General features: G+C 42.9%; 1 protein-coding gene across 1 annotated transcript in view; it reads left to right on the top strand.

The window, feature by feature from the left end:
- The first annotated feature begins 288 nt into the window (after positions 1-288).
- Positions 289-26,528, top strand: part of LOC143320699 (E3 ISG15--protein ligase Herc6-like) — a 215,201-nt gene continuing 188,961 nt past the window's right edge. The window contains exon 1 of the mRNA XM_076730556.1: positions 289-497. Coding sequence (XP_076586671.1) covers positions 289-497 — 209 coding nt within the window. The remainder of the gene's footprint in view (positions 498-26,528) is intronic.

The raw sequence follows: 26,528 nt of genomic DNA, 5'->3' as shown, positions 1-26,528 counted from the left end.
CAACCCCTGGGACTGTGCTGATTGCCATAGATTGGACAAGCTAACAAGCGCATGATGAGGAACCAGGCTTTCTTTTCTTCTCATAGGCTGTTTCATTTTTTTCTTTGTGGCACTGGCATGAACACACACAGACAGACAGACATACACACAGGGACTTAAAAACATCAGATCTACACAGCTCAGCGCCATAAAGGAGAATGCTGTTTCTTTCTTGTTCCTTCTGTTGTTCACGTTGTTCTGTCTTCATCTACACTGAGAGGATCTGCTGTAGCTGTGCCTGTCTTTGGGATGTTTGCCAGACTGATGGAGTACCAACTAAACTACAGAGCAACTCAGAGATGCAGTGTGTTTCTTCACCTCACTGGGAACTTTATTTTTTTCCAGCTGTCACCGCGTTTGTTCCAGAATCTTCCATCATCTCTGAAAATATCTCAAGTGGCCTGCGGAGAGCGACACACTCTGTTTGCGCTGGAGGACGGCAGCGTGGCGGCATGTGGGTAAGTTCAGTGTCAACGCGGTAGACAGTTTGCCAAAGTCCAAACCTGAAGGGAATAGGAGGAGAGTTGAGGAGGCAAACCCCTCCCCACACACCCCAACCCTCCTGATATTAATGCATAAGCAAATTAAGGTCAGGGAAAAGATCGAAAGGTTGTGTGCATGTGTGTGGGGCAATTTGACGAGAAATCATTTGGGTATTTAAACTTTGCCTTTTCTGCGTGTGTGTGTGTGTGTGGGGGGTTGCATTTGTTTTCATGTGTGTGCGCACATGCTTGCGTTCGCCTGCCGAACAGAAATGAGGAGACACACAAAGTTGTAATAAATCTTGTGGAGTGTGGGTAAGAGAGCTTCATGTGCTGCCGGGTGGCTCAGGATCAATATGAAGTATGTTTACTGAATCCAATACTTGTGTTTGTGGAGAAGGGGAATAAACCAGCTGGAATAAGTGATCAGATGTGCTTTTAAGGCTCATTACCAGCCTGTTGGGCATATAGATCTGCTTTTAAACAGCCCTCTGGATTGGACAAGTTTATGCTAAAACACAGCCAACATGATATACTTGCATATTTCTGCATCGTGTTTGATCATCTACTTAGTATTTCCAGGACTTACTTTTTTTCCCTCCACAAACTTTAAATGACTTCTCACTTACAGCTACTTCTGTTTTTATTTATCTGCGTCAGTGTGGCTGTGCAACGAAACATTAGCTTAATTTACTGTGTTACTTATTGGTTTCTGTGGATTGAAGAAAATTTGAGTCATATTCTGTTCCACCATTTTCTGTCATTACTTCTGGTCACAAATCCTCTGAATTGTTATTTTTTAAAATCTGGTCAGATTAGGTGTTGAGAAAATTAGCACATCAGATTTTTCTGCAGTTACTTTCTCATAGGAAACTGTATTAACAACCATCATAATTTAGATTTAGATCCATTATAACGGAGATGGATATGTGTGTGTGTGTATGGGGCTCTGAAATATTCCATAATAAATTAAATTGGACAGTAAATTGACTGAATTAAGTAATATCTGACTTACATTTGACCACCAGTCAAATACTAAATAGTAAACTACTAAATGAAATAGATAAAAATACTAATGGGCCAAGCAAACAGGAAAATGCATTTTAAATGTATTTGGAGAGTCTGCAATCATTGTATTGAGCCTTGCAAGATGAGTTGATGGTGTGCTGAGGGAACTGAAATATATTCACATATGGCTTGAAAGAGGAGTTTGGAGGAGTCCAAATCTCCTGTCAAGCTCACAAACAGGTGTGTGCTAAAAACAAGCTAGCAGGCTGGTGACAAACAGTCAAAGCATTGAGAGCCAGTGAGGCATGCAGTTCAGTCAGGAGTAAAGAAAAAATAGCATTTAATAAGAAATTAATCGATTTTTTTTTTTTCTACAATGTAAGTTTCTTCTGACATCCATCACTCCTCAAAATCCAAAGTAGCACCTCCTTAATATCCCCACTAAAGTAATAAATGCCAAAGGTGGCAATCCCTGTTACCTGTTCTTATTTCTGATCCTTTCATCCCCAACTCACCCTTACCCCCAGCTGACCCACACACACACACACACCCACACACACACACACACACACACACACACACACACACACCCACACACACACACACACACACACACACACACACACACACACGTTTACCTCTCCCTCATTCCTCCCTCTCTTCTCGGCTCCCTGTGTTTGCATGTGATATTTTAGGCGACTCTGGGAGGGATGACAGTTCTAACTAGGCCTATTAGGTAACCCTCAGGGTGCCCTCAGCACTGATTTGAGCACCATTAATTTTCTATTATGGAGTGCTAAAGATGTGCCCCTGCACAGTCATTCACCTGGCTTATTGAGTCTCGCACACACCAATTGTGGACTTTTCCAGGGCAGTGTTGCTGAAGGTTTAGTGCGACCCCTCTGGGGAGCTAATTTATTATTTGCAGATATTGATCTGGCAGGGTAGGCCAGCCAAGCCGTGGCCGATGTTGACTCTGCTCTGGCCTGTGGCGACTTTAACCCTTTCCAGACTGAAGCAGACACACGCTAGATGGATGGTCAGTGGCTGTTAGAGCGCTGCTATTAGTAGTTATTTCAATTCCTTGGCATGTTCAGTGATTCATTTGTTGAAATGAGGAGCTGATGGAAGTAATTTGCAATAAGGAGAGGAAAGATTTTATCTTTCTGGATATACCCAGACCTTATTTTTTCTTTGCAAACAGACAAATAAGCTGACACACTTACACACAAATCCTCACTCGCACAGACGCACAGAAACACACACACAATGTCTGGCCTGTCCAAGGGAAATAAAATCACAGTTAAGAGGAAGGAAAACAAATTTAGAAGGTCAGACAAAACATTTATCACGCTGTGTGTGTCTGGTGGGTAAATAGCAGAGGGACAGTAAAGGGCATGACTCTGAAACCACCAGATAACCACAGCAGATCATCACACAGTCTCAAATTCACTTCCGAAAACGGATATTTCTCAGAGGGTTGCCTCCCGAGCATTTGTTAATATTCTTTCCCCTGTATTGCTGTTTTATTTTGAACATAAAACCAAGTTATTACAGCGCACACCCATGTGACCAGAATGAAAGGCGTCATGGAAAACGAAAGAAAAGAGAGAAACCTTGTACAAATATCTCTGATGAAATGTAACAATGGACACAGTGGAAAATAATCCATATACCCAACATTAAAGGCACATTCCAGAGACTGGACTTAAGATTGTTAGCACTGTACAATCTCCATTAATTATATATTCAATAGTATTGAAAGAGAATATATCAGATGTAGAGATCTTCACCTCAAGGCTGCACAGATGAAACCAGGATGAAAATCCACTGATTCTGAAAGGACGAAACAGCCCTGCTCAATCCAATGTTATGATGTAATAGAAAATAAGTTGAGCCCAAAAGCAGACATCACAGAGAGATGTTACAGGAGGGAACTTGAACATTACATTAGATAAAATATCCAGATGTGCATGTGTGTAGGAGTGTGTCTATTGGGAGGTTGTCTATTCTATTGATGTCCATATCCTACAGAAACAGTGTCTCACGCACACACATACAGGCATACACACACATTTATGCCAAGGGACCAATAAGGTGCTTCCCACAGGCCTCCTCAAGGCCCTGCTACAGCCTCAGACTCAGCTTGGCCCGTCCCAACCCTAATTGGTATTTAATGCTCTCACTGAACCTCAGAGGTCAAACAGCTGTGTGTGTGTGTGTGTGTGTGTGTGTGTGTGTGTGTGTGTGTGAGTGTGAGTGTGAGTGTGTGTGTGAGTGTGATTGTTTGTATAAGGGTGCTGAGCCAAGTGTGTCACAGGAGGTATTACCAAGAAAGGGCAGAGAGGAAAGCTACAGATTGTACAGCTATGGGGGTGTCGTGTGATGACTGCTGGGTAGCCCGAGTAGAGGGTGAATGATGATAGATGTCCAGAGAGGAATTATGGAGGATAATAGACCACCATTTTCCTTTATACTGGTTGTTATGATAGCATTTTACCTGATCTTTATGGCCTAGAACATAAAATAAAGGTCAGGAAATTTCCCAGAGATGAAAGTGCCTCCAACCAATCCAAATTTGTCCATACTCTCTGTAAAGACGATTTCATGGTTGACAAGCCTGTCTCTTGTTGAATTTGGCGTAACCTCAGAAGTTGGCCCTTATTCATCTTCCATATTCATGTGAGTAACTGACACAAAGGTGGAGGTCGGAGAGAAGACACTGCTGATGAGGAAACATGGTGGAGTGGATTTTCCACTGTTTTGCTAAGTAGTCTCTGCTAATGCTGTTATGAAAGAGTGGGCAGTTTGCCCATGGAGCCCTGACAGGGAGGAAGACAGAGGGAGGAAGCACCTCATGCTCCCTTTGTCTCGTTCCATGCCACTTCCAAAACTCAATTGTCTGCCTTCTGCCAGAGACCACAGTCTGTGGAGACGGTCCTCGCAGCTGTCTACACTCTGAGAGAGGAAAGGAAAAGGCAAGAGGAGAAGATTGCGAATAAAGATGGAGGGAGCTGAAAGACATGAAATTGGGATGAATAAGGTGTTACACATTTGTAATGTTGCATATCATTCAGTGTCTCATCTACCAGATCAGCGCGTTACGAATAATACATCATAGGGTGGGGTTGCCTTTTATTCTCTCTTTAGATATGTAAGTATCAGTCTGAATGTACTCTCAGCTGTTGGAGATAAGTCCAGCATCTGGACAAGTCCACGCTGCTGGAATATGAAGAGGCGCGCCTTGATTGAACATAAAGAAAGTGTGAAATTTAACATCCAGTTTTGTTTGCTAAAAATGGTACGTGCTCTTGGTTTATCATGAATAAAGAATTTTTTCATTGGATTTACATCCATTACAGAGCTTTGGAACCTGCGCCATTACAAATTGCTCTATATGTAAAAGGAGTAAATGTGGTTCTAAAGCAACACAGTTGTCAATAAGCATCAAGCAGCCGCCACTGACGTGCCTGCTGTCTCATCAGTAATCAGGCCAATCTGTTTTAGCAGAAAATGGCCATACACGGCGCATGTCTCATTTCAACTTCATGGTGCCTTGAGAAGGCAAAGCAAATCAGCAAATGTTCATGAATTTGACAGCAGAAGCGTGGAAATTCTATGACAACTAGTTGGATTCGGTGAGCTGAGTGCCAGCACTTTGCATTAAGTTACACTAAACACTAATTGGATGCTACCTGGCTCTACATCACTAGCAGCTCTGAACAGGATCAGGATCTGGCTCTGAGTAACAGCAAGCTCTCTGGTGCTGCTGGCTGATTACCCTTAGCAAAGGGAAAACCGAAGCGATGATGAGAAAAAAATCCCTTCTCTTCTCTCGCACAAGCCCTTGGCCCTGTTGGCACTGTGCTAGCTTTTTGATTTTTCCTGATGTCCCTGAAATTGATTTTCAGCCATGATTGCATCGCCTCTCTGAGGATAATCAAAGATTTTGAATAATTGCTGCAGTATGACTGTACAATGGGGAATAACAAGAATAGTGGCTACTTCCCCTTGCTGTCATCTGTAGAACAATTTTAGCTGAGCACTACAGTATGACTTCACAACATACCTCTCAAATGGTTCCCAGTTGTAAGCATGACACCATTTGTTTCATTGGACATGCCTAATAAAATCCAGCCTAGATTTGATAATGACAATACATACCATGATGTCACAGCTTCGGAAATCTCTCTTACTTTGTGTTGTCACCGAAAACTGTTTTTCAGGTAGTTAATATGTAATCACTCACTATTTTTCTTTTGGCTTTGAGATGAAAAAAAAAGACAAAAAGAAAGCCAAACTCTTAGAAATAAATGGCTTCTCTTATCCAAACTGATTCATACGCAGCTGAATCAGCCATGGAAAGAAAAACTTGTCTGTCCTCTGAATCCCTGCTACGCAAGCTTGACAACACATCAGCTCTCAGTAACATTTTCCCTGCTTAATCTTGCTGTCATTGATTTAAAAACATCCTGAGGAAGTCGTTTTGTGCTGTTACTCCTGGCTGCCTCGTATAAGAGAGACATCACCATCCTGGAGCCACCCTTTTGTGCCACGGTGAAAGATGGTCTCTCGTTTAACGCAGGAATGTAACCAGTGTTTGCAAGGGGAGAAACAGATTGATTAGAGGGCGAGGGAAGATTAATAAGCTGCACAGGGCAGTTATGACACCCATTGTTTCACACATGCCCTGCAGAGGCGTGCCTCCCAAAATGCATCATTGTGTAAAATATTGACCTAAAGCATATCATTACTCTCTTTCTCGTATGTGCTTGCTTTGCTCTCAGAAGGAGGCTTCTAAACACGAGTAAACTGTTCCTACCTTGCTTTTATTTTTCAAGAAAGTGCACAGGCTCCTCGAACAAGTAGAAATTGATCCATTGTTTGTCAGAACAGACTCAAAATCCTGTTATGTGCCGAGAGAGCAAAATCAGGGCCACTAGAAAAATTCTGGGATTCCTCAGTATCATCTGATCACAAGTTTCTAAAGTTCAGTTATTATCTGCTGGCTTGTTCTGTGGAAATCATTTTTAAACGTACAAATCATAACCATGTGAGGTACATGGATTCACTGACATAGAAGAAGAATGAAAAGGAGAACAAGGGAAGATTTCACTGATGATTGAGCTGTAATTCACACTGTTATATATATTCTATCAATAAAAAGAGCTTCACAAACAAGCTTTTTTTATTCAGGGTTTGTTAGTTTTATTTCGTTAAGCAACATCTGCATTAAAATAGGAGGCAAAATGAAGTACCATATTGGCCAGAGAAAAATAATTGTCTTTATTTACATATATTTTTTTTGAAGATGGATTTGAAAAAGGTGGTGTCTATATCAAACTTGTATGCTACACATTTAGGTGTTCACAGCAGCAGATGTTCCCTTTTTAAATGGATTGAAAACTGGCTGCTGCGTTACAGAGTGACCCTGTTACATCAAGGAGTGTGTTATTATGGTGAGTTATTTCTTCTTTGTTGGTCTAGGTTTTGGTTGCTTTATGTAGCCTTAACGTTGTCAGCAAGTTTCCACCTCTGTGTGCGTGTGTCTACTTGACTTATTGAGTGTAACACTTTACTGTAAGCCCAGTTTACCCTGTCAGAGTTTTGTGTGGCTCTTTAAGTGTCTGTCAGAAAATCTTTCCAAGCAGTTTTAAGACCACGGATTTGTGTGAGCAATTGACTTACTGCCTTTTGAATTGTTTACAGTGAGAAACTGTAGCAGTGTAGTTACTTTCTCACAACTAAAGCTTTTGAGTCTTTGTATTATGCACAGTCGTAAATGAACACTTAGCAGTCTGAATCGATAAACACCAAACCCGTCCTCTAACATGAAGAAACCGCTATAGAAATGACATGAAAGGGAAATGACCCATCAATACAAGAACTGACAACTACAGATGAATTGATTGTACTCTTACTTCTAAGTGCAGTGTTGGACAATAGCCAGCCACATACTGCTTACTTTGTTTGAAAGTAGGTGATGGGAAGTAAAGATAGACGGACCATTGATAGCATATTGTAAACACGGTGTAATGGTTTAGTCATTTGGCCTTTTAATAGACAAAGTGAAATAACAGCAGATGAAAGTAGAGCTGTTACAATTGTTGTTCTTTTAAGGTATTGTAATCATAACAAGCAATTGGATTAATCTGCCATATTCACCATCATCAGCTTCTGGATGCTGTCATGGGTGGGAAAATAATGCACAACAGAAATGTTTCACGCAAATCTTTTTTAAGTGCTAATGGCATTTCTGTATGAAGACTGAAGTGTATTCCAATTAGTCAAATGGCAAAGCTTGATGTTATCTGAAATTAGCTTTCATGTGAGATTTTCTACCCTTGGTTTTTCTGTTACTCGCTGGAGGCATGGCTTTGTTCCCCCTTCTATTTAATTTTGCTGCCAACCTGTTTTATTTATTTCTGTGGTTGCAGAAATTGCCTTTTGACCTTGATGATTACAAAAAGTAAGTCAATTGAAAAGGCATTGATACCCAGAATTCAGTCAGCACAAGGTTATTCATCTTCCTACCTCAGTGCGGTTTCAGTTTTGCAGTGGTCAGATTTTAGTTCCCGCTTTGCTGTTTTCATTATCTTAAGAGGGCAGAGGAGAGCTTTTTGCCAGCGACCTTATAAACTTCCATTTCCAATTCAGTACACCAGCACATTGATACCCCCCCGCACACACACGCACACACACACACACACACACACACACACAAAAAACACACACACTGCACCATCTGCAATAGGGACACTTGTACTGAAGGCAATCTCCATAACATGCACTAAAAATTACCATTTTGTGCTTGAAAGAAACATAGACTCTATTTTATCCTCCAAAAACTCACATGCCCATTTGTCATGACAGTAATTATAACTATGTTTTTTATTACTCTATTTTCTGTCGGGGGGGAAAAAAAAAAAAAAAAAAAAAACTAAAAAATGATGTCATTAACACTATGAAAAGGGACCGGGATCATTTGATAGTATTTATTTCATGTACAGTCATTTTATTACACTAACTCAAAAAGTGGGTTTCGTGTTAAGTGACTCTGCAACCGTGCACATGTGCCAGTGTTGTTTTTGTAACACTCCACCATTCAAGTGAATATGAGGACAATATATGAAGTAAAAAGATAAATGATTTCAGTTTTCAGGTGAGATATGCCTTGTTTTACAGCTCATCTCCTCCTTTCCTCTCTGCCTCACAATCTTGCACTCTTGCAGACACACACACACACACACACACACACACACACACACGCACACACAGTATAGCCATATCACTTTGGACACCTGTAAAATATGAAAGTAATGACGTCTACAGTGGATGAATGGCTGAATGAGCCTGCAATAGGGCTATATAGTACCATGTTCACCTTGGGGTCACTCATTCGATTCGGGGCTGCTCGGTAGTGATCAGAAATAATTTCCATCTAATGGTGGAGTGGAAGAGAGGGAACCTGGCAAAAGGCATCTCAATGGTCCCTGGGCTCTTGGTTTCCGTCATAACACGGGATAAACCATTAAACCTACAACGGCTTCCTACACCTGCTGCAATAGCGCACACATCCCTGGGAGTGAATTTAATGGTGGTGGTAGTCTGTATGTATGAGTGAGTGTGCCTCTAACAAAACTGAGTTTATCTTGTGTTTTTTATCATGGTGACAGATCATTCAATCATGTGTTTACGGTAGTACTGCGGCGCTTTCTTGCTCTATTGTACTGTTGGCAACCATTTCTGGTTCCTGGAGAAGAGTGTTTTATTATTCTAACAACGGAGCAAACATGGCAACACTTGAGGATGACTCTCTGCAAGTATCAGTGATTCCGCTGCAAAACGATTGAGCTGTCATATCACATTCTCCACACTGTTCTAGGTTTATGTAGGTCCATCCACCGTCATTCGGTCCCCATCTGTCACAGCCCTGTTCACATTTCACTGGCATCACGGTCCACTCATCCAACATTACAGGTTGACAAAAAAAAAGAAGAAAAAAAGTTAAATACATTCTGTAAGAAGTTGAAAAATAGCTAAATTGGATTTGCAAGCTTTTCACGCAATGTTGATATAAAGATGAATATAAAATACATGAATATTTTTTTTTTTGTCGCTGATAATTCCATATTATCCACCTATTTTGGTGATTGTCAGTCTTGAATAATTTACTTATTTTTAAACCAATTTTGCAACATTGAAAAACAAAACATTATGTTCTTGGTTATATATATGAAAAGTACTGCAGATGAAAGAGAGGTAAGGGGGGCACAGTGAATTACAGAAGAGAAGCTGATTTGGGCTCTCCAGTGTTTCAGTGTTTCCTCTGCTGCCCTTTCAAGCTTAGAGAGGCCCGGTGGGGGCTGGAGTGTGTGAGGCTGCAGAGCAGGGAGCACAGGGCACTGTGTAGGACGAGGCTCAGCATCTGCCAGCCCAGACTGTCCGTGGTTTGTTCTTTTTCCAGCGCATTCTTATGTAATTATCTGTGATAAACTCCTCTGCAGTCAAGCCACAACTCCACGTCAGTGGCCTGGCTTACGGAATAATTCTGAGAAAGCCACATGCACATGCACACAGGGCCTTGAAGTTCCATGAACGCACACACAGAACACACACTTACAGAGACACAAAAATGCGCATTCTCACACACCTACTCGCACTTAGATTCACACAAACAAAACTTTGGGCTGCAGTGTCAAGTGGGTTTTGTATTTTGGAGCCAAAGGAGTGAGGCTATAATCCTGGCTGCCACATTGACACTCAGCAGAGTTCAGCAGACTTCAGTGGTTCCTGTCGTGCCCAGCACTTTCCCCTCTCAACACTAAGTTCCTCAAAGTCCCCATGACAAAGAACCTGCTGATACCCGCTACTATGCCAGAATGGGCACGACAAGAAGTCCTGCCTCTACTTCCTGGCTGCGAACAACTTTGACTACTCAAAGCTCAACAGACAGACGTCAAGGTTGTTTTGTTCAATACATTATGACCTCCTGTTGTGTCTTTTCTATCACTTATCTCGGAGACATTGTTTAAATCATTATAATTAGCCGTCCATGCATGCACATTGTTAAGATAATCATATTTTGTACCATATTTTGCTACAAATTGGGGCACAAAAATGAAGAACAATGGCCTGGTTTTGAGTTCAAAGAAATAATAACCATATTATTCTCTTGCCATGTTTTTTTTACAAGGGTTCTTGGATCTTCGTTTTGCTGTGTATTATCTAGTCTGATGCCAGCAGAACAGGGGCAGGGGATGACAATGGAGTGGTGTATTGCGGAAGACTGAAGGCTGTGCCAGCAGGATAAGAGAGAGTGAAAAACAGAGGAGGGTGGGGGTTTCATTAGCATAACTAGCGGGATGCCCAGAACCTTTCTGGAGTGGCATGTTTACGGCACCAAGCTTGGCAAGAGCACACTCATTTTATAGGGTTTATTAAGGAGACAAGGGGAGGCACAAGCAGGATTTGGGATATTGTCGGTGTGTGTGTTTATGTGTTTGAGCTTTCATGCGTGTGTGTGTGCAAGTGAGCGTCTGCTTTTATGTGTGCGCTTGGCTGTTTTGTTTGTATGTGTGGGGTCTGAGAGGAGGTGTGCTTGGTTTCAGTGGCTCTGTGGCGGCATCTCGCCCAACTACTTTTACATGTTTGTATTTTGGCTTAAGTGCCCTTTAAAAGCAATGAAATAGAAAGTGCATTCATAAGCCAGTCCTCAAGAATGATCCCATTTCAGAGGAGCAGAGAATGGGGCTCTTTGTTGTGCTCTGGATCCTTTCATCTCTCTGAGGTCATTTTCACAGAGCAAACAGGGAGACTCATTATCAACCTGCACCTGAGAGGTCAGAACCTGAACTCTCCCCCTCCCTCTCTCCTGTCCCCCCTCCCCTCCCAGTCGAGCCTCCGCTCTCTGCTACCCCTGGTCCGCACTCGGGTTTATTAGCGCAGAACATCTTTTCCAGTGACTGAGCTTGCCCTTATTGTCTACAGCGGTCAGGGTCAAGTCAAGGGCGCTCAGCCTAGATTGGAATCATTTGTCACATGGTCCCGGGCTGGAGCTGATTTCAGCAGAGGCCGGGGTGAGGTACACAGCGGTTCCAACACCACCTCTGACACAGGGAGCAGGGGAGAGCAGCCACCGGACTACGCAGATGGCCTCAACATATTACACAGCCACTGCTTGCCAACAAAAGAGCCCCTCCTTTTCCCGTTTTTGCTTGCAAATTTAAGGGGAATGAAATGGGAGACTGGATTGAGGACATAAATGGAACATGCTCTCTGGGTTGTCGGGACATATGCCTCCAAGTGTAGAGCTGTTTCTGGGATCTCTGTCTCCCAGTCTGCAGTCTAAAATTACCTCATGAGTGACCGTGATAATGACTACACCTTTTAAGTCAGGGAGGAAAAAACATTTCCAGCAGAGGGCTTATTCCTTAAATGATGTAAAACCGTGCAAAGTGTTGCGATTTGGTCTGGGAGTGCAGGGAAGGTTTTTTTTTTTTCCTTTCCACCTCTCTTCATGGTCAGCAGGAGCTTGCATGAACAATGGATCGTGCTGAGGTAGCATGTGGAAAATGACTTTAATACACCATATAGAATGGCTTATTGCTTTGGTCAATAGGACTGCAGTGAAGATGGTATATCCTGCCGCTTGGGAAGGTTAGACCTGTCAAAGGGCCACGGTGACTGATACCTAGGCCCTGCTTATGAGGTCTGTAATGGGTGTGCATGGGTGTGTATGTGTCGGGTTGGGAGGGGGACTGACTGACAAGCAAAGTTATAAAGGTTACATATGACACACACTTTGCCATTAAACCTTAAATTAGTCCATATTTTTTCTTACTTTCATATCTAAAGCTATTTCATACATGGCCCAATAGGATGTCGGAGTGGCACTAAAAGTGCTACGCCATGAAAAACTGTGAAATAACAAATATTAACACAACTCTGAATCAAATACACAATGTGTTTTCAGCAACCTACTGTCGAAAAAAGTGGAAATAGTGGAAAAACAAGGGGAAATGAAAGATTGAGCATCGGGGCATTTTAGCTTGTTTTCCCTCAGAGAGGGCAAGTGTGGAGGTGAAGGTCACTGAGAGACTAAGCACACAGCTCATAAACAGCACAGCTGGAGGAATCATTGAAATATAGCCCTTTGTTTTCTCTGGGCCATAATTGGCCCTGGAGCCTTCTTCCCCCTCCTGCTCTCTGTTTCTCTCCGTCTCTCTCGCTCTCTCTGTCTATCTCTTTCTCTGCACGTGTTTTGCACCAGCGTGGTGCAGTTTAGAGACCCAGACTGCAAAGGCTAATGACTTTGGGGTTAAAGAGCACACCTGCGGTCACAGAAACAATACACAATACAATAAATACAGAAAAACATAAACAAACTGGGAAATAACCGTCAAAGCTCTTTCCCTCCACACAGTTTTTTAACTGAAACTGTGATTAATACGGTGATAATGTTGTTATATTTGAACATTCTTTGTATTATAGGTCAAGCAATGTTATTTCATATTATTTTCCCAATTGAAATTGATTGAAGGTCAGCAATAGGTTGCATTTTTACACCACAGGAGAGACAAAGAAAATGCTAATTTCCGTGCTGTCAGAGGTCAGCTATATTTTATTTAAAATGTTCTACTTCAACAAAACAACACGACATTGTCCTCATAGTTCACCATGTTATGTAAAGCAGCTAAATGTTCTTCTTTGTGCCCTTTCCGTAATTGCTACAGACAATGGTCTCACCTGCTAGAGATCAGCTCACCTCTTCCTTTTTAATTGTGGCTCAATCAGCACACTGGCTCGGTCCACATCACCTGACCCAGGCCGGAAAACGGCCTTGGGGTCATTTTCAACAGATGTCGAGGTCACCAAGCCTGTGGTATTCTACATGCATGTCGGCAGATAATAACTTGGCTAACAGGTCGGAGGGAAAAGAAGGAGCATACATAACTTTGGAGTTAATTCAAGAAATGAACACAAGGCATGTATTTTTCAGACTCATCAGTGTACGCAACACAGCTTTAAATCCACTCTGCAGCTCGACATCTAACTCAGTCAAACCGTTCGCAACAATAAACTCCACTATTGACAAATCTGTCTACAGCTAATTATGGGCATAGGAATTTTGACATTCATTCAAGCCTGTCAATATTGACACAGTAGATCAGACCATACAGGGGCGTGAGACCAAGTTTTAATGCTTATGTCTTTTTTTTTTTTTTTTTTTTTAGAATTCATGTAATCAAATGCCTGCACTCACAGCATGTTCATTTTCATTAAGTTGACAGTGGTAGAACACCTCTTGAGGGATTAGCTCTAGAAGACGGCTGTCGCTCCTCCTGACTGGAGGCCTGAGATCTCTGAGTAGAGTGGAGAAAAACAGTATCAGATCTAGCCCGAGATAGCAGGGCTTTGCCGTATAATTACCACGTTAACCCAGATGATTCTCTCTGATCTCTGCAAACATCAGGGCGCAGGCCCCGCCAGGCCGGCTTAGGCACGGATCTGTCACAGTGCACTGTGGGACACTGGATGTATGTTAGCTTGCTAGCAATAGGACTTTTGGTGTGATCTGCATATGCTTTATTTTAAAACCCTTGTGTGTTTTAGTGCACACAGTTAGTCAGGCGCTTACATTTTCAATCCCCAGAAATGTAAATGAATTGTGAAACCTTGCTTCATTGTTCCTATTTTAAAATTTATTATGCTCTTTTTTTCCCCCCTCTTCCATCCACTTTTAACAGCAACCCTTTCAGAAACAATTTCCTGATCTCAAGCATGCTGAAAAATGTGTTGGGGAAAATTTAAAATGACATTTTTTTTTTCCTGAAATCCTTATTATTTAAAATCTTATTTTTCCCATTTCTTCAGATTTGTTAATTCTGTTATTCTACACCAAAACCCCCTTTTTTAAATCTAAACCACACAAAGTAGGGATATGTGAGATCTGAGACCCTTTCCTTCATTGAGTGTTATCCCCCAGAATGTGAGTGGAGATTCTGTCTTTGGTTGCTTGCTTCCTAAGCCTTATTGATCTGTGGGCGTTTTTTTCTCCCCCATTCTCCAAAGTCACTAAGCTTGCATCAATTCATCTTAATCTGTTTGCTCCTTAAACCCGGAACAAGGCATGTCTTGTTTCCTAGTTGTAGGAGTCTCTCGGCTGGCTTCCCTCACATCCTTCCTCGTCGGGCTTCTCCTGGGTGGCAACAAGAGGCTTTTCATATCGAATCAAGTGTTATTGAGTTCCCCCACACACCTCTTATATTCCCCCCTCTTCTTCGTTCCCTCCATCTCCTTTTTTCCTCTCTTCCATCCACTTTTAACAAAGCATTCCTTTAATGACTGTGGGATTATGGGCCAACCTTTTGCAGCCAGTCTGTGGACTAGCCTGTAATCTGACCTCATTACATCCCCTGTGACAAGCTCTTGGGTCACCACAGAGTGACTACACCTTATCCTTCTGAGAAGCCAAGCTGCACACAAGCCCCCACCCCGAGATGACACTCAGTCAACCAAGTCAGGCATCCAGGCCACCCTTTTCCAGGCCATACCTGTCCACCAAAGCGTAAGATCCCTTGATCCTGTTCCCTTCCCTTAACTTCTCCTCCATTACACCGCCAAGATGAATGGTCGTTTGTGGGGGCAGATGAAAACACAATTGTGCGGGTCCAGGCATGGCGGTGTCACTGATAAATGTGGAAGGGATATGTTCCACAGGCTCCTAATTTTCTGACAGAGGGAGGTTAGAGCAGCAGGCCGCTTCCTGATTACCGGACAGCCACACATACATTCACACACAGACAATACATGCCACATCCTGTACTGTATCTCCCCTTCTCTGTGTTGGCCTTAGACACTGTCCCTTTTTGCACAGCCTATCCAAGGCGAGAATTGCGTGTCGTTCATTCACCGCGCTGTTAGGGTGAAACGTACATACGCGGAACTGGGGGGCATTGCTGTTCCACCTTTAAGCAGGCAGCAGTGGTAGTAACGGAGTCGACGTCTGTGTAAAAAGGGTGATACATCACACTAGATGCCGACACTTTTGTGCTACACTTCACCGCTCTTTTGCCTCCAGAACGCCGGCACGCGATCTAAAATCACACGCTAGGGCGGCATTACGCTGGCGCACTTTGTTCCAGTGTATCAAAGCAAAGCCGTTGTATTAGGGGCTAGTGTAAGACAAACGGAAGTTGCATGGGATCTGGTAGGAGACACTTCTTGGATATTATCCAAGTTGATGTATTAGATAATGACAGTTGTTACTAACTAAACATCTTTTAAAAAAATCTAAATCTAAATTAAAATAATTTCTTTGTGAGTAGCATTGCATGCTTTGGCACACAACAACAACACAGTACACTATACGATGTATTCAAAACACAAGTATCTTAAAATGTACTTATCAGGTTTATTTGATATCAAGAGGAACAAACTGGAACGTGTTTTTTTTTTTTTTCCAAAGTGAAACAGTAAGTTGTGCGGCGGTCTCTCAAACAATTATTTATTCTCTTACTCCTTCCTCTCCCTTCCTGCTCATTGATTCCTCTTTTCTCTTCAGCCCTCTGTGACTCCAATGCTTTCCTCCCCCTGCCTCTCTCTCTCTTTTGCTCTCTTTTTCTACCTCAGTCCATCCCCCTCTCCATCCCTTCACTCCCCCTGCATGTGTCCCTTCATCCCACCAGTGTTTGAGGGGCAGGTGTTGACAGCAAGCTGGCATGTTGTCAGGCCTACTATGCAGGATTGTGCGGTTGCACTGTGCTTGAGAGGACAAGGGAGGCCAATGCAGGTCCATTACATCACCCCCATCAACACTGATTGGACTCAGGATGGGGGTCCGTGCATGCTCATGAGCGGTTGGCCCGGCCCGGCCCATATGCCTTTAATACAGGAACAGATGTGAAACACAGACCCTGAACTCTCACTCCCCTTATTCCCTCCCTCTGCCCTCCACACTGCCTGAAGCCAGCCATGTTGTCCTCGGCCATGCTTAGCGGGCCGCTAGTTAAACAGGTTTAATGGAAACTAACTGGCACGCTTAGATGGTTGGGTGGAGATGATTTTTATTTCAGATGGCCTCCCTCCAAAACTGTCTTTGTTTTGTTCTACACGGAGAAAAAGGGAGGGAAGCAAATGTCCAAGAGGCGATGACAGAAAAATGAATTGTTGGCGTGTGATACCAAACTCGTATATCATCTAGCCTTTTGGGACATGGGTTTCTTTTACAAACACACCAAATGAACCAAATGAACCAAAAAGGCTTAGAGAAATGTGTCTGTTGATATCTCATCACTTTTCAACTGTTTTTTGTGGGGGGTTTTTTTTGTTTGTTTGTTTTTTTACAGACTGTAATGATAACACTGGCCAAAATAAACTATATTGGCCTAAAGGATGCTGGCTATCCAAATATGTCTTGAACAATTGTGTTGGAACAGCCTTTATGAGAGAATTATTAATGGTCCCAGCCACTCTCTACTATGGGCACATCCATGTAGTCGGTTTGGGGAGCAGGTGGGAGAGGCTCTGCCGTGTCCGTGTAGTAATTTGTTGGACCTGAACCAGTGTCGACTGGGGAGAGGGACTGTGCCATACCTCAGTCAAGTAACCCCAGTCGTCATATATGGGATTCAGATGAGCCAGGGCAAAGGGCCTGGTGCTTGTGTGTCAGTAAGCTAATGCCTCTCTGAGTCTTTGTGGCCAGGATGAGGCCTGTTTGGTCTGTCATCTTATGCTAGCCTTTCAGGTCTACTAGGGTAAAGCAAGAATGGGAGGTATCAGTGGAAGCATTCACACATAGATTGAACAACAGAAGAAATTGAGAGAGGGTAAGCAGTTAAACAAATAATGGGGTCAGTGGGTGGATACAAACTGGGGATGTCAGTTGTGGTTGATTTTGCTTTTGATAGCCCTCAAGCTTTTAACCGGTAACGAATCGGTTAATTTTGCTCTGAGGAGCATGTGTCCTGGACAAATGGGTGAAAGTCTGGTCAAATATTATCTGTGTTTATGAACCCTATTTGCCCATGTTTTGTGTCTAAGTGAGTAATGGGGACGCAATTTTTGAAATTGGTCCAGTATTGAACGAGAGTGCCGCAGCCAGCAGCCGCGAAACGGGTAGCAGTGTAATCCCTCCGGGTGTTTTTTACATCATCAGTGTACGTCCACTAAAAGTGCTTTTTTTTTTTTTTTCTTTTTTTTTCCACTCACAGGCTCGGCTTGTAATTCTGAGTGTCTCACAACATTATGGAAAACATCTCTACAGAGATACTTTTTGGTTAAAGAGTTAAGATCCTTTGTGCTTAACCATAAACAGCCGCCATATCGCTCTCGCCAAAACCACCAGACTCCATTTACTGAAACAGTAGTTTTATCATCGTAAAACACACTTCATTCAAACTCGACACAAACAAAATAAAACTCACCCAAAACTTTCTTGGTTCATCTTTCCACTGTTCCAACAATTAACTCCAACTCTGGTTTGGTCAAAATAAACCCTTCATTCACCAAATCGGGAGAGGAGCGAGAAAGAGGGAGGACATCAGAGAGGCAGCGGGGGAAAACAGCGTTTAGAGCCAGAATGTTTTCATGTCTAACTGGGGAATTATTTTCACTGGACATGTTGAATAGAGAGACGTAAATAAGTCAAACTTCTTTGAATGTTCCCAGCAAAAAAACTGTAGTTACCAGATAATGGAAACCCTGCTCCCAGTCAGCACTGATGAAGAGACAGGAAGTTGTGATGTAGTTTTTAGTTTGCGAGAGCGGCCTCGGACCTGCGTGCATCACACTGTGTATGCAAGTTAACCTATAGACTGATGTGTAGCCGATCAAAATTGTTCTCAGTGGTGAACCGATTATTGACATCCCTAATGTGGACACACAGGCACAAGATAGGAGGAGACAGGAAACAAAAAGAGGAATAAAAGTGTGATACGATGATAGTCAAGCATCGGAGGGGAAGCAGCAGGGGTTGACTCACATCTCCGCAATAGCATCCCTCTCCTGTTAGCTGTGCCAGAGCAGCACAAATACAGCCAATCAGGTCCTGAGGTCTCTGGCAGCTATTTCCTGGAGAGGGATTACCGACCCCTCCTATTGGGCGGGACAAGGCCTCCTGGTCTGAATTCATCAGCGACACGGCCTACGAGATGTAGGAAGCAGGTTAATAGACACTCATCAGACATCTGCCGCTGGGTTACCGTCCAATAATCTTCTCCCTGGATCTGCTGCCAGCAATTGATGACCACATTTTTTTCCCCTAAACCCTTCAACTGCCCTCCCTCCCCCTCTCACTCTCCCCCTCCCCTCCTCTCTGTTCCTCCCAACCTCTCCTCTGAGTACACACTGCTACACAGACAAATGCACTCGTAGACAGGTTTGTGGCTTGGTAAACGTGCACACATTTTCAACCTCGACCACTCCTACCTATCACCCCTTATAGTCCCCTGATGGCAGCAGACTTTTTCAATTTGGAGGGCCACTTCTGATGGAGTCTGGTGACAGATTTGGGAGGCCCGTGGTGGCTCAGTGTGGCTGTGTGATGAAAAGTCTGCTGTCAAACAAGAGCCAAGTGTAATCCTCCCTTCTAAAGAACACGGCCTACATCCTCCTGGCTTCCAACCACTTCCTGCTCACACCGCCAATGAGGAATGACAATCTTTGGCACTGTCTGTATTTCTTCTGTCTGTTTCATTCTGTTTTTCTTGTTGCTCTCATGGTCTCTCACTATGTCTGTCTTACTCTCACTCTCTCTGTCTTTTAACAGTTTCGTTTAGCAAGTGACATTGGTGCAGCAACAGTTAATGCCACTTGCATAGTTTTTATTTGCTCGTCCCCATCCAGGCAATATGCATGTTTTTTTTTTTTCAGAGGAAGTATGATTTTGTTCTCTACAAATATGCGCTTGTCATTGGTTCCCTAATAGAACCTTTCGAAAGCACAGCTGTTTTTACTTGTTTCATGAATTTGTTTGAATTTTCATGAGTTTACATCATTTATGTACTGTTTTTACTGATTTTTTTGTGATAACTTATCAGTAACGCACTCTCTCCTCGGACCTTAAAAATGTTCCCTGTAGCCCTTATTACCAAAAATAACTAGTTTCATCCATTGACTGTTTTCAGCGTTCAAGGTTAGTATTACACTCTGGGGTATATAATAGCTCTTCTAATGATTGCATCCACATAACTCCAGTGAAAATCATGTGGCTCCTCTCTTATTGACTGTTTTCTCAACCAGGTTCAGAGGGCAAGTAGAGAGTGAAGCTCCCTCTCTGCCAGGTTATTTATGACTTTTCTTCCCCAAAGTTATTTTTCTTTCTGTGATTGCGGAGTGGTGTGTTAAATCCGACGTGTCGGGAGATTACTCAGCTGGCCGTCAAGTACACATGGTCAATTTGCCATGATGAGAGGAACTGGATCACACAACCCCTGGAATCTCTCGGTTGAATCTCTGGGGGGGGGACTACACACACACACACACACACACACACACACACACACACACACACACACACACACACACACACACACACACACAGAGGACGCCAATGTGGTAGTCATTTCAGCCGCCAAAATCAAATGGAGGTTCAATCGTTTCCACATTTCTTAAGATAACATTATGAGAGGGAGAGAGAGAACGGAGGGCCAGGGCAATCAAACATGTTCAGTTTGGTGATGTTTCTATGGAAGGAGAAATAATGGGGTCATGGGATGAAAGGTGAGACTTGTGTAAGAGCGGCTCCTGGGTTCAGCTATAGGGCACTGCCACTTGTTTCTGACTTCTCTACACATGCACAGTTCACTGCTGTCAAAGGCAGCCTGTTACAGATGCCCTATGGCCACTCCTCGAAGCAATTAATGCAATTGGACCTAATAACTTTGGGAATTACTAGAAAAACAGGAGGGGAGGGGTCAGTAACAAATCCTGCAGCGTACCAAGCACATGTTGGAGTATTTAGGTACATATTCTCTGAAAACGAATATCTCTACGAATGAATAATGTAAATGTAAATACATGAACATCACACGGGATCATGGTATTGCCGTAGCTTTCGTGCTATCTGTTGGCGTCATTGCTTCTGAGATTTCCAAAGTCTCCTGGTGCATGAGAGGGGAGTGGTTCCTCGCCAAAGAGTTATTCATAACTGCTGATCCTTTTGTGCGAGGGATCTGTGTCGGACAGGGCCGCGTTGAATGCAGGCTGGTACCCAGACTGAGAATGGGCGAAGGGGCGTTTCCTCTGTTCACACTTGAGCTCTGCCTAGCCATGCTGAACCCCCCGGCCTTCATCGCATCCCTAGGCCATCATCTCGTCTCTCCCAGCAACAGAGTAATGAAGTGGGGAACATTACGGTCACTATGGCTAATACTGGGCTAATGGAGTTCAGACAGAGGACCAGCCCACCTCCACCTATTAAAATAGGATAGAGCAGTTAAGACACAATTAAGAACTGGGAAGGCTGAACCTGGGGAGCCAACCTTTTGAAATTCAAATATGCTCTTCATTCTTGTGGGTGCCACATCACTCAATCAGACTTTCTGTGCTATGAGGGAATGTGAGCCTTATGCGTGCTTGTGTGCGGACATTCTGCAAGCTCTGAATATGGTATATTATCCTGTATAGAGTGCAATGCTATACAAAGTTTTGCAAAGTTCAGAATTTATTTTGCATGCCTCGATGAGTGCATACACTTGCTAACAAACAAGTTTGCTGTAATCTTGGTCACAGTCTGCCTGAGCCTTTAATGAGGGACTTTTTGTCACCATGGATCTCCTTCTGATCCTCTGCGAAAAGTGAAATTCCTGCAGTCAGCAGTCAGCACTTCCCTACACAGTAGCTTGCTGCTGCAGAAATCCACGAGCCAAGAGATTTTTGAGCTCCAATGCCGCCATATTTGAGGCTTCTGTCACATTCCATGTTCAGACTGGCCTCTGCCTTGGCCACATGATTTGCTACACTCCTAACTTCTGGTGCCAAGAGCTGTCTTCCTTTGACTTCTGACATCAGCCATCTTTAAACACTTTGCACTGTGCTGCATTCTCTCGAATTTCTCTCTTTCCTGTCTCTGTCTTCTCTCTCACATTCTCTGTTTTGCTCTCTCTCTCTTTCATTTGCTTTTCCCCTTTGTGTTCCTCCTCAGCGATCTGGCTTACAGCTGAAGCTGATTCAGGCATGGAAGGGATCAGATGATTTCAGCTGGAAAAACTGCATTCTTTTTGCATATTGCTTTGAACCCTGCTATTATCCAGTTGCCTGTTTTACAGTAATACCCTTAAACAGAAAGACAAGGATGGAGAAACCTTTGCACAGTCTGTGTCTAGTCCAAAAGAACTTCATTTCAAAAATATCCCACTACAGTGTATTGTCATCACCAAAAACAAATGTGTATTTTCCTCTCTTATAAGACCCTTATTTCGCTCACTGCAAACTGCAAGATCCACAGTACTTTGCTTTTTGCTGACAGTTTGGATTTCACAGCAGTTGTCTCTTTGTGACATAAGGAAATTGTAAACGGGACATACATGCCAACGATAGCTCTATCATGATAACATGTGTTGTACATGATGAGGGTAGTTCATATCATGTTCTGTGGTGTGTTGGACAGGGCCGAGGTGAATACAGGGTGTGTCCCTTTGGGGGTCCCTGGAGGTTCCAGGGTGATCCAGAATGGGCGATGGGCGTTTCTTCCCGTTCACACTTGATCTCTGCCCAGCCATGCTGAACCCCTCGGCCTTCCTCTCTTCTCAAGGCCATCATCTCTACCTCTCTCCATGCAGCAGAGTAATGGAGTGGGAAACATTAGGGTCACAGTGGCTAATACAGGGCTAATGTGGATCAAACAGACGGCCAACCCACCTCTACCTATTAAGCACGGAAGTGAGTGGAAGACTGTTAAAAGACAATAAGGAGGGAGTGTCCAGGCACCAGTGGTTTTACTGCTGGCTGAGCCTCTCATAAAATATCGTATTTTTTCACTGCTTTCTGTTAGTCTTTATACTGCAAAAACTGTAGGTATTTGAATTCAGTAGTTTGATAAATCTGATAAATTACTGGTTTAATCCCAAATTTAAAACTTAAATAGCTTCAGCAGCCCGATGGGTAACTTTTCCTCTCCATATTAGTTTAGCAGGTACTGCTGGGTTTGCACTGTTATAATTAAACTGTTGTATTATTTGAAATAAGTAACATGCATGTTTAAACCTCATACTCCGTAAATATTTTTCTCCATATTTGAAGCCCCCTCTCCTAACCTGTCCCAGCCTGTCTGTATATCTTCCTGGTCAGTAACTATAGGAGGAAGGCCATTATTCCAGATAGAGGTGTTAGCCGTGCTGGGCCGACCTGTATTGATCGCCTGTGAGAGGACGCTGAGCGGGGGAGAAGGACTATTTGCTTTAAAGTTCAATGGCTCTCCACTGCTGTTAGTGTTGCAGCCACAGGAGCAATCGATATCTGGACAGGGACCCGTGTCACGAGACACGCTCCCCATTTAGAAACATCATAATACTGTGCTGATGCTGTTACCCCACAGCCAGAGCTTGTGTTTAGATTTTTTTCCCCTTTACCCCCCTCCCTTGTGTCTTGGTTGTCATGTTTCCCCTTTGCACCTTACAAGCTGCTTTCTTATTTTATACTGTAGGCTGGGTTTTAGCATGGCGGGCTGGAATCAGTGTGAATTGTAATTATAGATGATACACATGGCTGGAAGGGAGAGATAGAGAGAAAACACAGAGCAGAATAAAAGGCAAACAGTCATTTGCAGCAAAGGTAGGTGTCACAAGGTAACTGATTATGTAAAGAACACAGTGAAGGTGTTCAGGTCTGTGTGTGTGTTTGTGTGTGTGCGCACTCTTCCACACACCCCTTGTTTGCCTATGAAATAAAAATATATAATAAAATGTGCTCACTGCATTTCTTGGCTGTTGTTCAAGTGCTAAGGGGAAAGAAAGAAAAAGGGCGCGATTGTTTCTAGTTCAAGGTGTGTAATGCACAGAGGCGTACATACATAATGGGGTATTGTCAGGGGGTTAGTGTGAGGATATTAATGCCCTGGTTTGTCCATGCTATTTGGTGCATTGTTGCTCCCTGAAGGGAACAGTGCGAGTATGCTGCTCTAACTACGCTACCCCCTCTTCCCCCAAGGCCCAGACTAGAGGTCACTCTGTTTAGCACAAGAGGCGAAGCCCATTTTCGCCATGATGGACCAAATGCTTTCCTCTCGTCTCGTCTCCTCCGTTGGTAAACATAAATGCCCCGCCTTGCCTCATTGTGTCCCGAGCGTTCACCCTCTTTTTAAACCCTCTCAGTATCTCTTCTCATCCCTCTGTGTAATCCCTCTCTACCCATATGCATATGCATAGCTGCTCTATGGCTGTGCATACATTTGCATCAGACCCCCCCTTTTGCCACCACCCACCCCCTCTTCCTTCTACCAACACTCCTACTTCTGCCAGCACTCCTCCCAATAGCCTCCCAATGAACCTGTTTATGTTTGAACATTTCCACTGGCATTTGAACTCATCCCATCGATTTCTTTATGGCGAGAGGTTGTGAGGCAGTTCCTTAAAGGGGTTGAAATCGACCATCTAAATATTTGACTAAGAGGTCACTGAGATCGTGCCAGGCCCGAGCGAGAAATACAGGCGGAGGCGAAACGTGGGAGAAAGGGGAAGTCGCTGGGCGTCTCCGACAGGAAGAGGCTGAAGGGAAGATCCAGCTAGAGGAGGAGTGCTGCAGCAGGATGCAGAGAGAGGAGCGGGGAGCAGAGAGGCTGCAGTGCTGAACATAGGTTGCATTTTACTCGGACTCCACAAGAGGGTGCTGCTGGACAATCCATACCAGATCTTCGAGAGGAAGAGGAAAAAACACTTACCACATTTATTTATATATATTCACATTTAAACAACCTCCACTCTTACTCTTTCAAACAAAGTTATCAACTTATACTTAAGTTGCAGTCCTAACTAAATTGATTGTCCCTGCACTTCTCTAAGTACCGCTATTGTGCATGTGTGACAGTAATTACATGCTAAGCCGTCAGTGACATCAACCAAAATTGACTTCACTATTCCCTTGCATTGTCAATCCATCGTTTTGCCTGAACAAAAATGTGTTTCAGAGATAAATCTGAATGGAGAGGGGTCTTGACCGACACAAGGAAGAAATGTGAAATAATGAATCTAATTGAATGTCTATTAAAATTATAATTTCTGCCTGATTGGGAAAGTGAGTGGCAGTGTCCAGAGTATTACCTGCCAAAGTGTTCCTCACTTCACCAAACACGAGACTCTCCCTCCTTTCTCTCTCTCTTCCTGTCACTGTCAGCTCGCTCCTTCTGTCTTCATCTGCACATCATTTCAGACCTCTCATCATGATTCACATAGAACTCCATCCTAAATATCAGCATTAGGATATACAGATGACAACATTTGCACTACAATCCCCCCCATTATGCCACCATGACAATAGCCCCAGGGCACGCAGAGGGGCTCATGTACCATCTCCTCTGGATCCTTTATGCTTAAATGAATAATGCATATAAATATTCACGGTTAAACAAGTGTGTGTCCTCTGTTATTAGCTTAGCACAAATTATGTATTTTACTGTACATTTGCAATCACCGGCATATGTTTCTTGTCAAGACAATGCCACGTTCTCAAACTTGGAAAATGAAAAAGGATTTGCATCAGAAACATTAGAGCGACACTTGTCTTCACAATAGCTAGGCTCTACATAATCCACTTGTTATTGGGAGTTGTTTAAATAATGGTAATTACTGATCTCTTTACATTGCATTCTACCCCATTAACAAGCTGTGTGTCTCCCTCTCTCTTCCTCAATGTCTTTTTTCTTGCACTACAGTTATATGCTGCCGTGGTGTCTGTAATCGTGGTGTCTGTTGTCATGGTGTTCAGAGCCCATGCCAGATGTCATAGTTAACATTGAGGGAGAGAGAGAGAATCATGCTAGAGGCTATTTTGTTGTCAGTGATTTAGATGAAACACAGAGATGTTAAAATGTTAGACTTGCCCCACAAAGCTTTCCTCTTTTCTTGCTTTTTGTAATATTTTGAGAGAGATGGTAAATTTACCTTGAGGGTACACAGCCTTTTGCTCTGTTAAATACAAGAGACTGGCAAAGCATTATTTGAAATCAGCATGAACAAGTGGTTATCAGAGAAGAACTAAAAGTGGCTATGATAAAAATGGTCTTATGTTCTTTTTAAGGTAATTCAGATAAAAATAATGCACGGCAGAGTCAGGAGTGCAAATTGATTTCCACATGTGAAATTGCATTGTGTCCGTCTGATTTTACCTGACATGTTTTATGTCAATATATGAGCACGTTCTTTACACTCAGGCTGAATACGGCTTGTTGTGCTTTATATCTTTCTAGAAAGTAGTTTCTTATAAACAACCAGTATCCACATCTCTAACCACTCAGCTTGACATTCTGTTGTCTTGGCAGGGTTTTCACTGCTGTACTTTTCTTCACTCCGACTTCAGTGAGGACAGCACAAAATGATGACTTTCTTTTTAATTGTCCTTAAAGTAAATGCTAAGTCTTTCAATTCAAATCTGATTTAAACACGTTTTCATGTAAAATGTGAATAAAGGTTAATTAGATAACATGTAGGCATTGCATTAGATTAAACCATCCAGTTTGATGCTGTTACTGCTTAAAGAGGAAAACAAAACTAAACATAAAAACAATTCAGGAAAGTTTAATGAATCATAAATGAATAATTAGGAATGGTTGCATGCATGTCTACAGTATGTGTGTGTATATTACATGCTTTTGTGTCTCACATAAGTTAGATACATAAATACATACTGCTAATTAACTGAAAGTGCACACCTGGAATATACTTTATCATACTTTGCTGTATTGGTGTTAAACACACACTCTCTCTGAACATAACGTACGTCATTAAAGCTTTAACATTTTCTAAAATCAATAACTACATACGATGTTGCAGAGTTACAGAAACA

The sequence above is a fragment of the Chaetodon auriga genome, chromosome 5, assembly GCF_051107435.1.
Source record: "Chaetodon auriga isolate fChaAug3 chromosome 5, fChaAug3.hap1, whole genome shotgun sequence".
NCBI lineage: Eukaryota > Metazoa > Chordata > Actinopteri > Chaetodontiformes > Chaetodontidae > Chaetodon > Chaetodon auriga.
The sequence above is the reverse complement of the archived record's forward strand: the minus strand, read 5'-3'. Positions and strand labels throughout refer to the sequence as shown.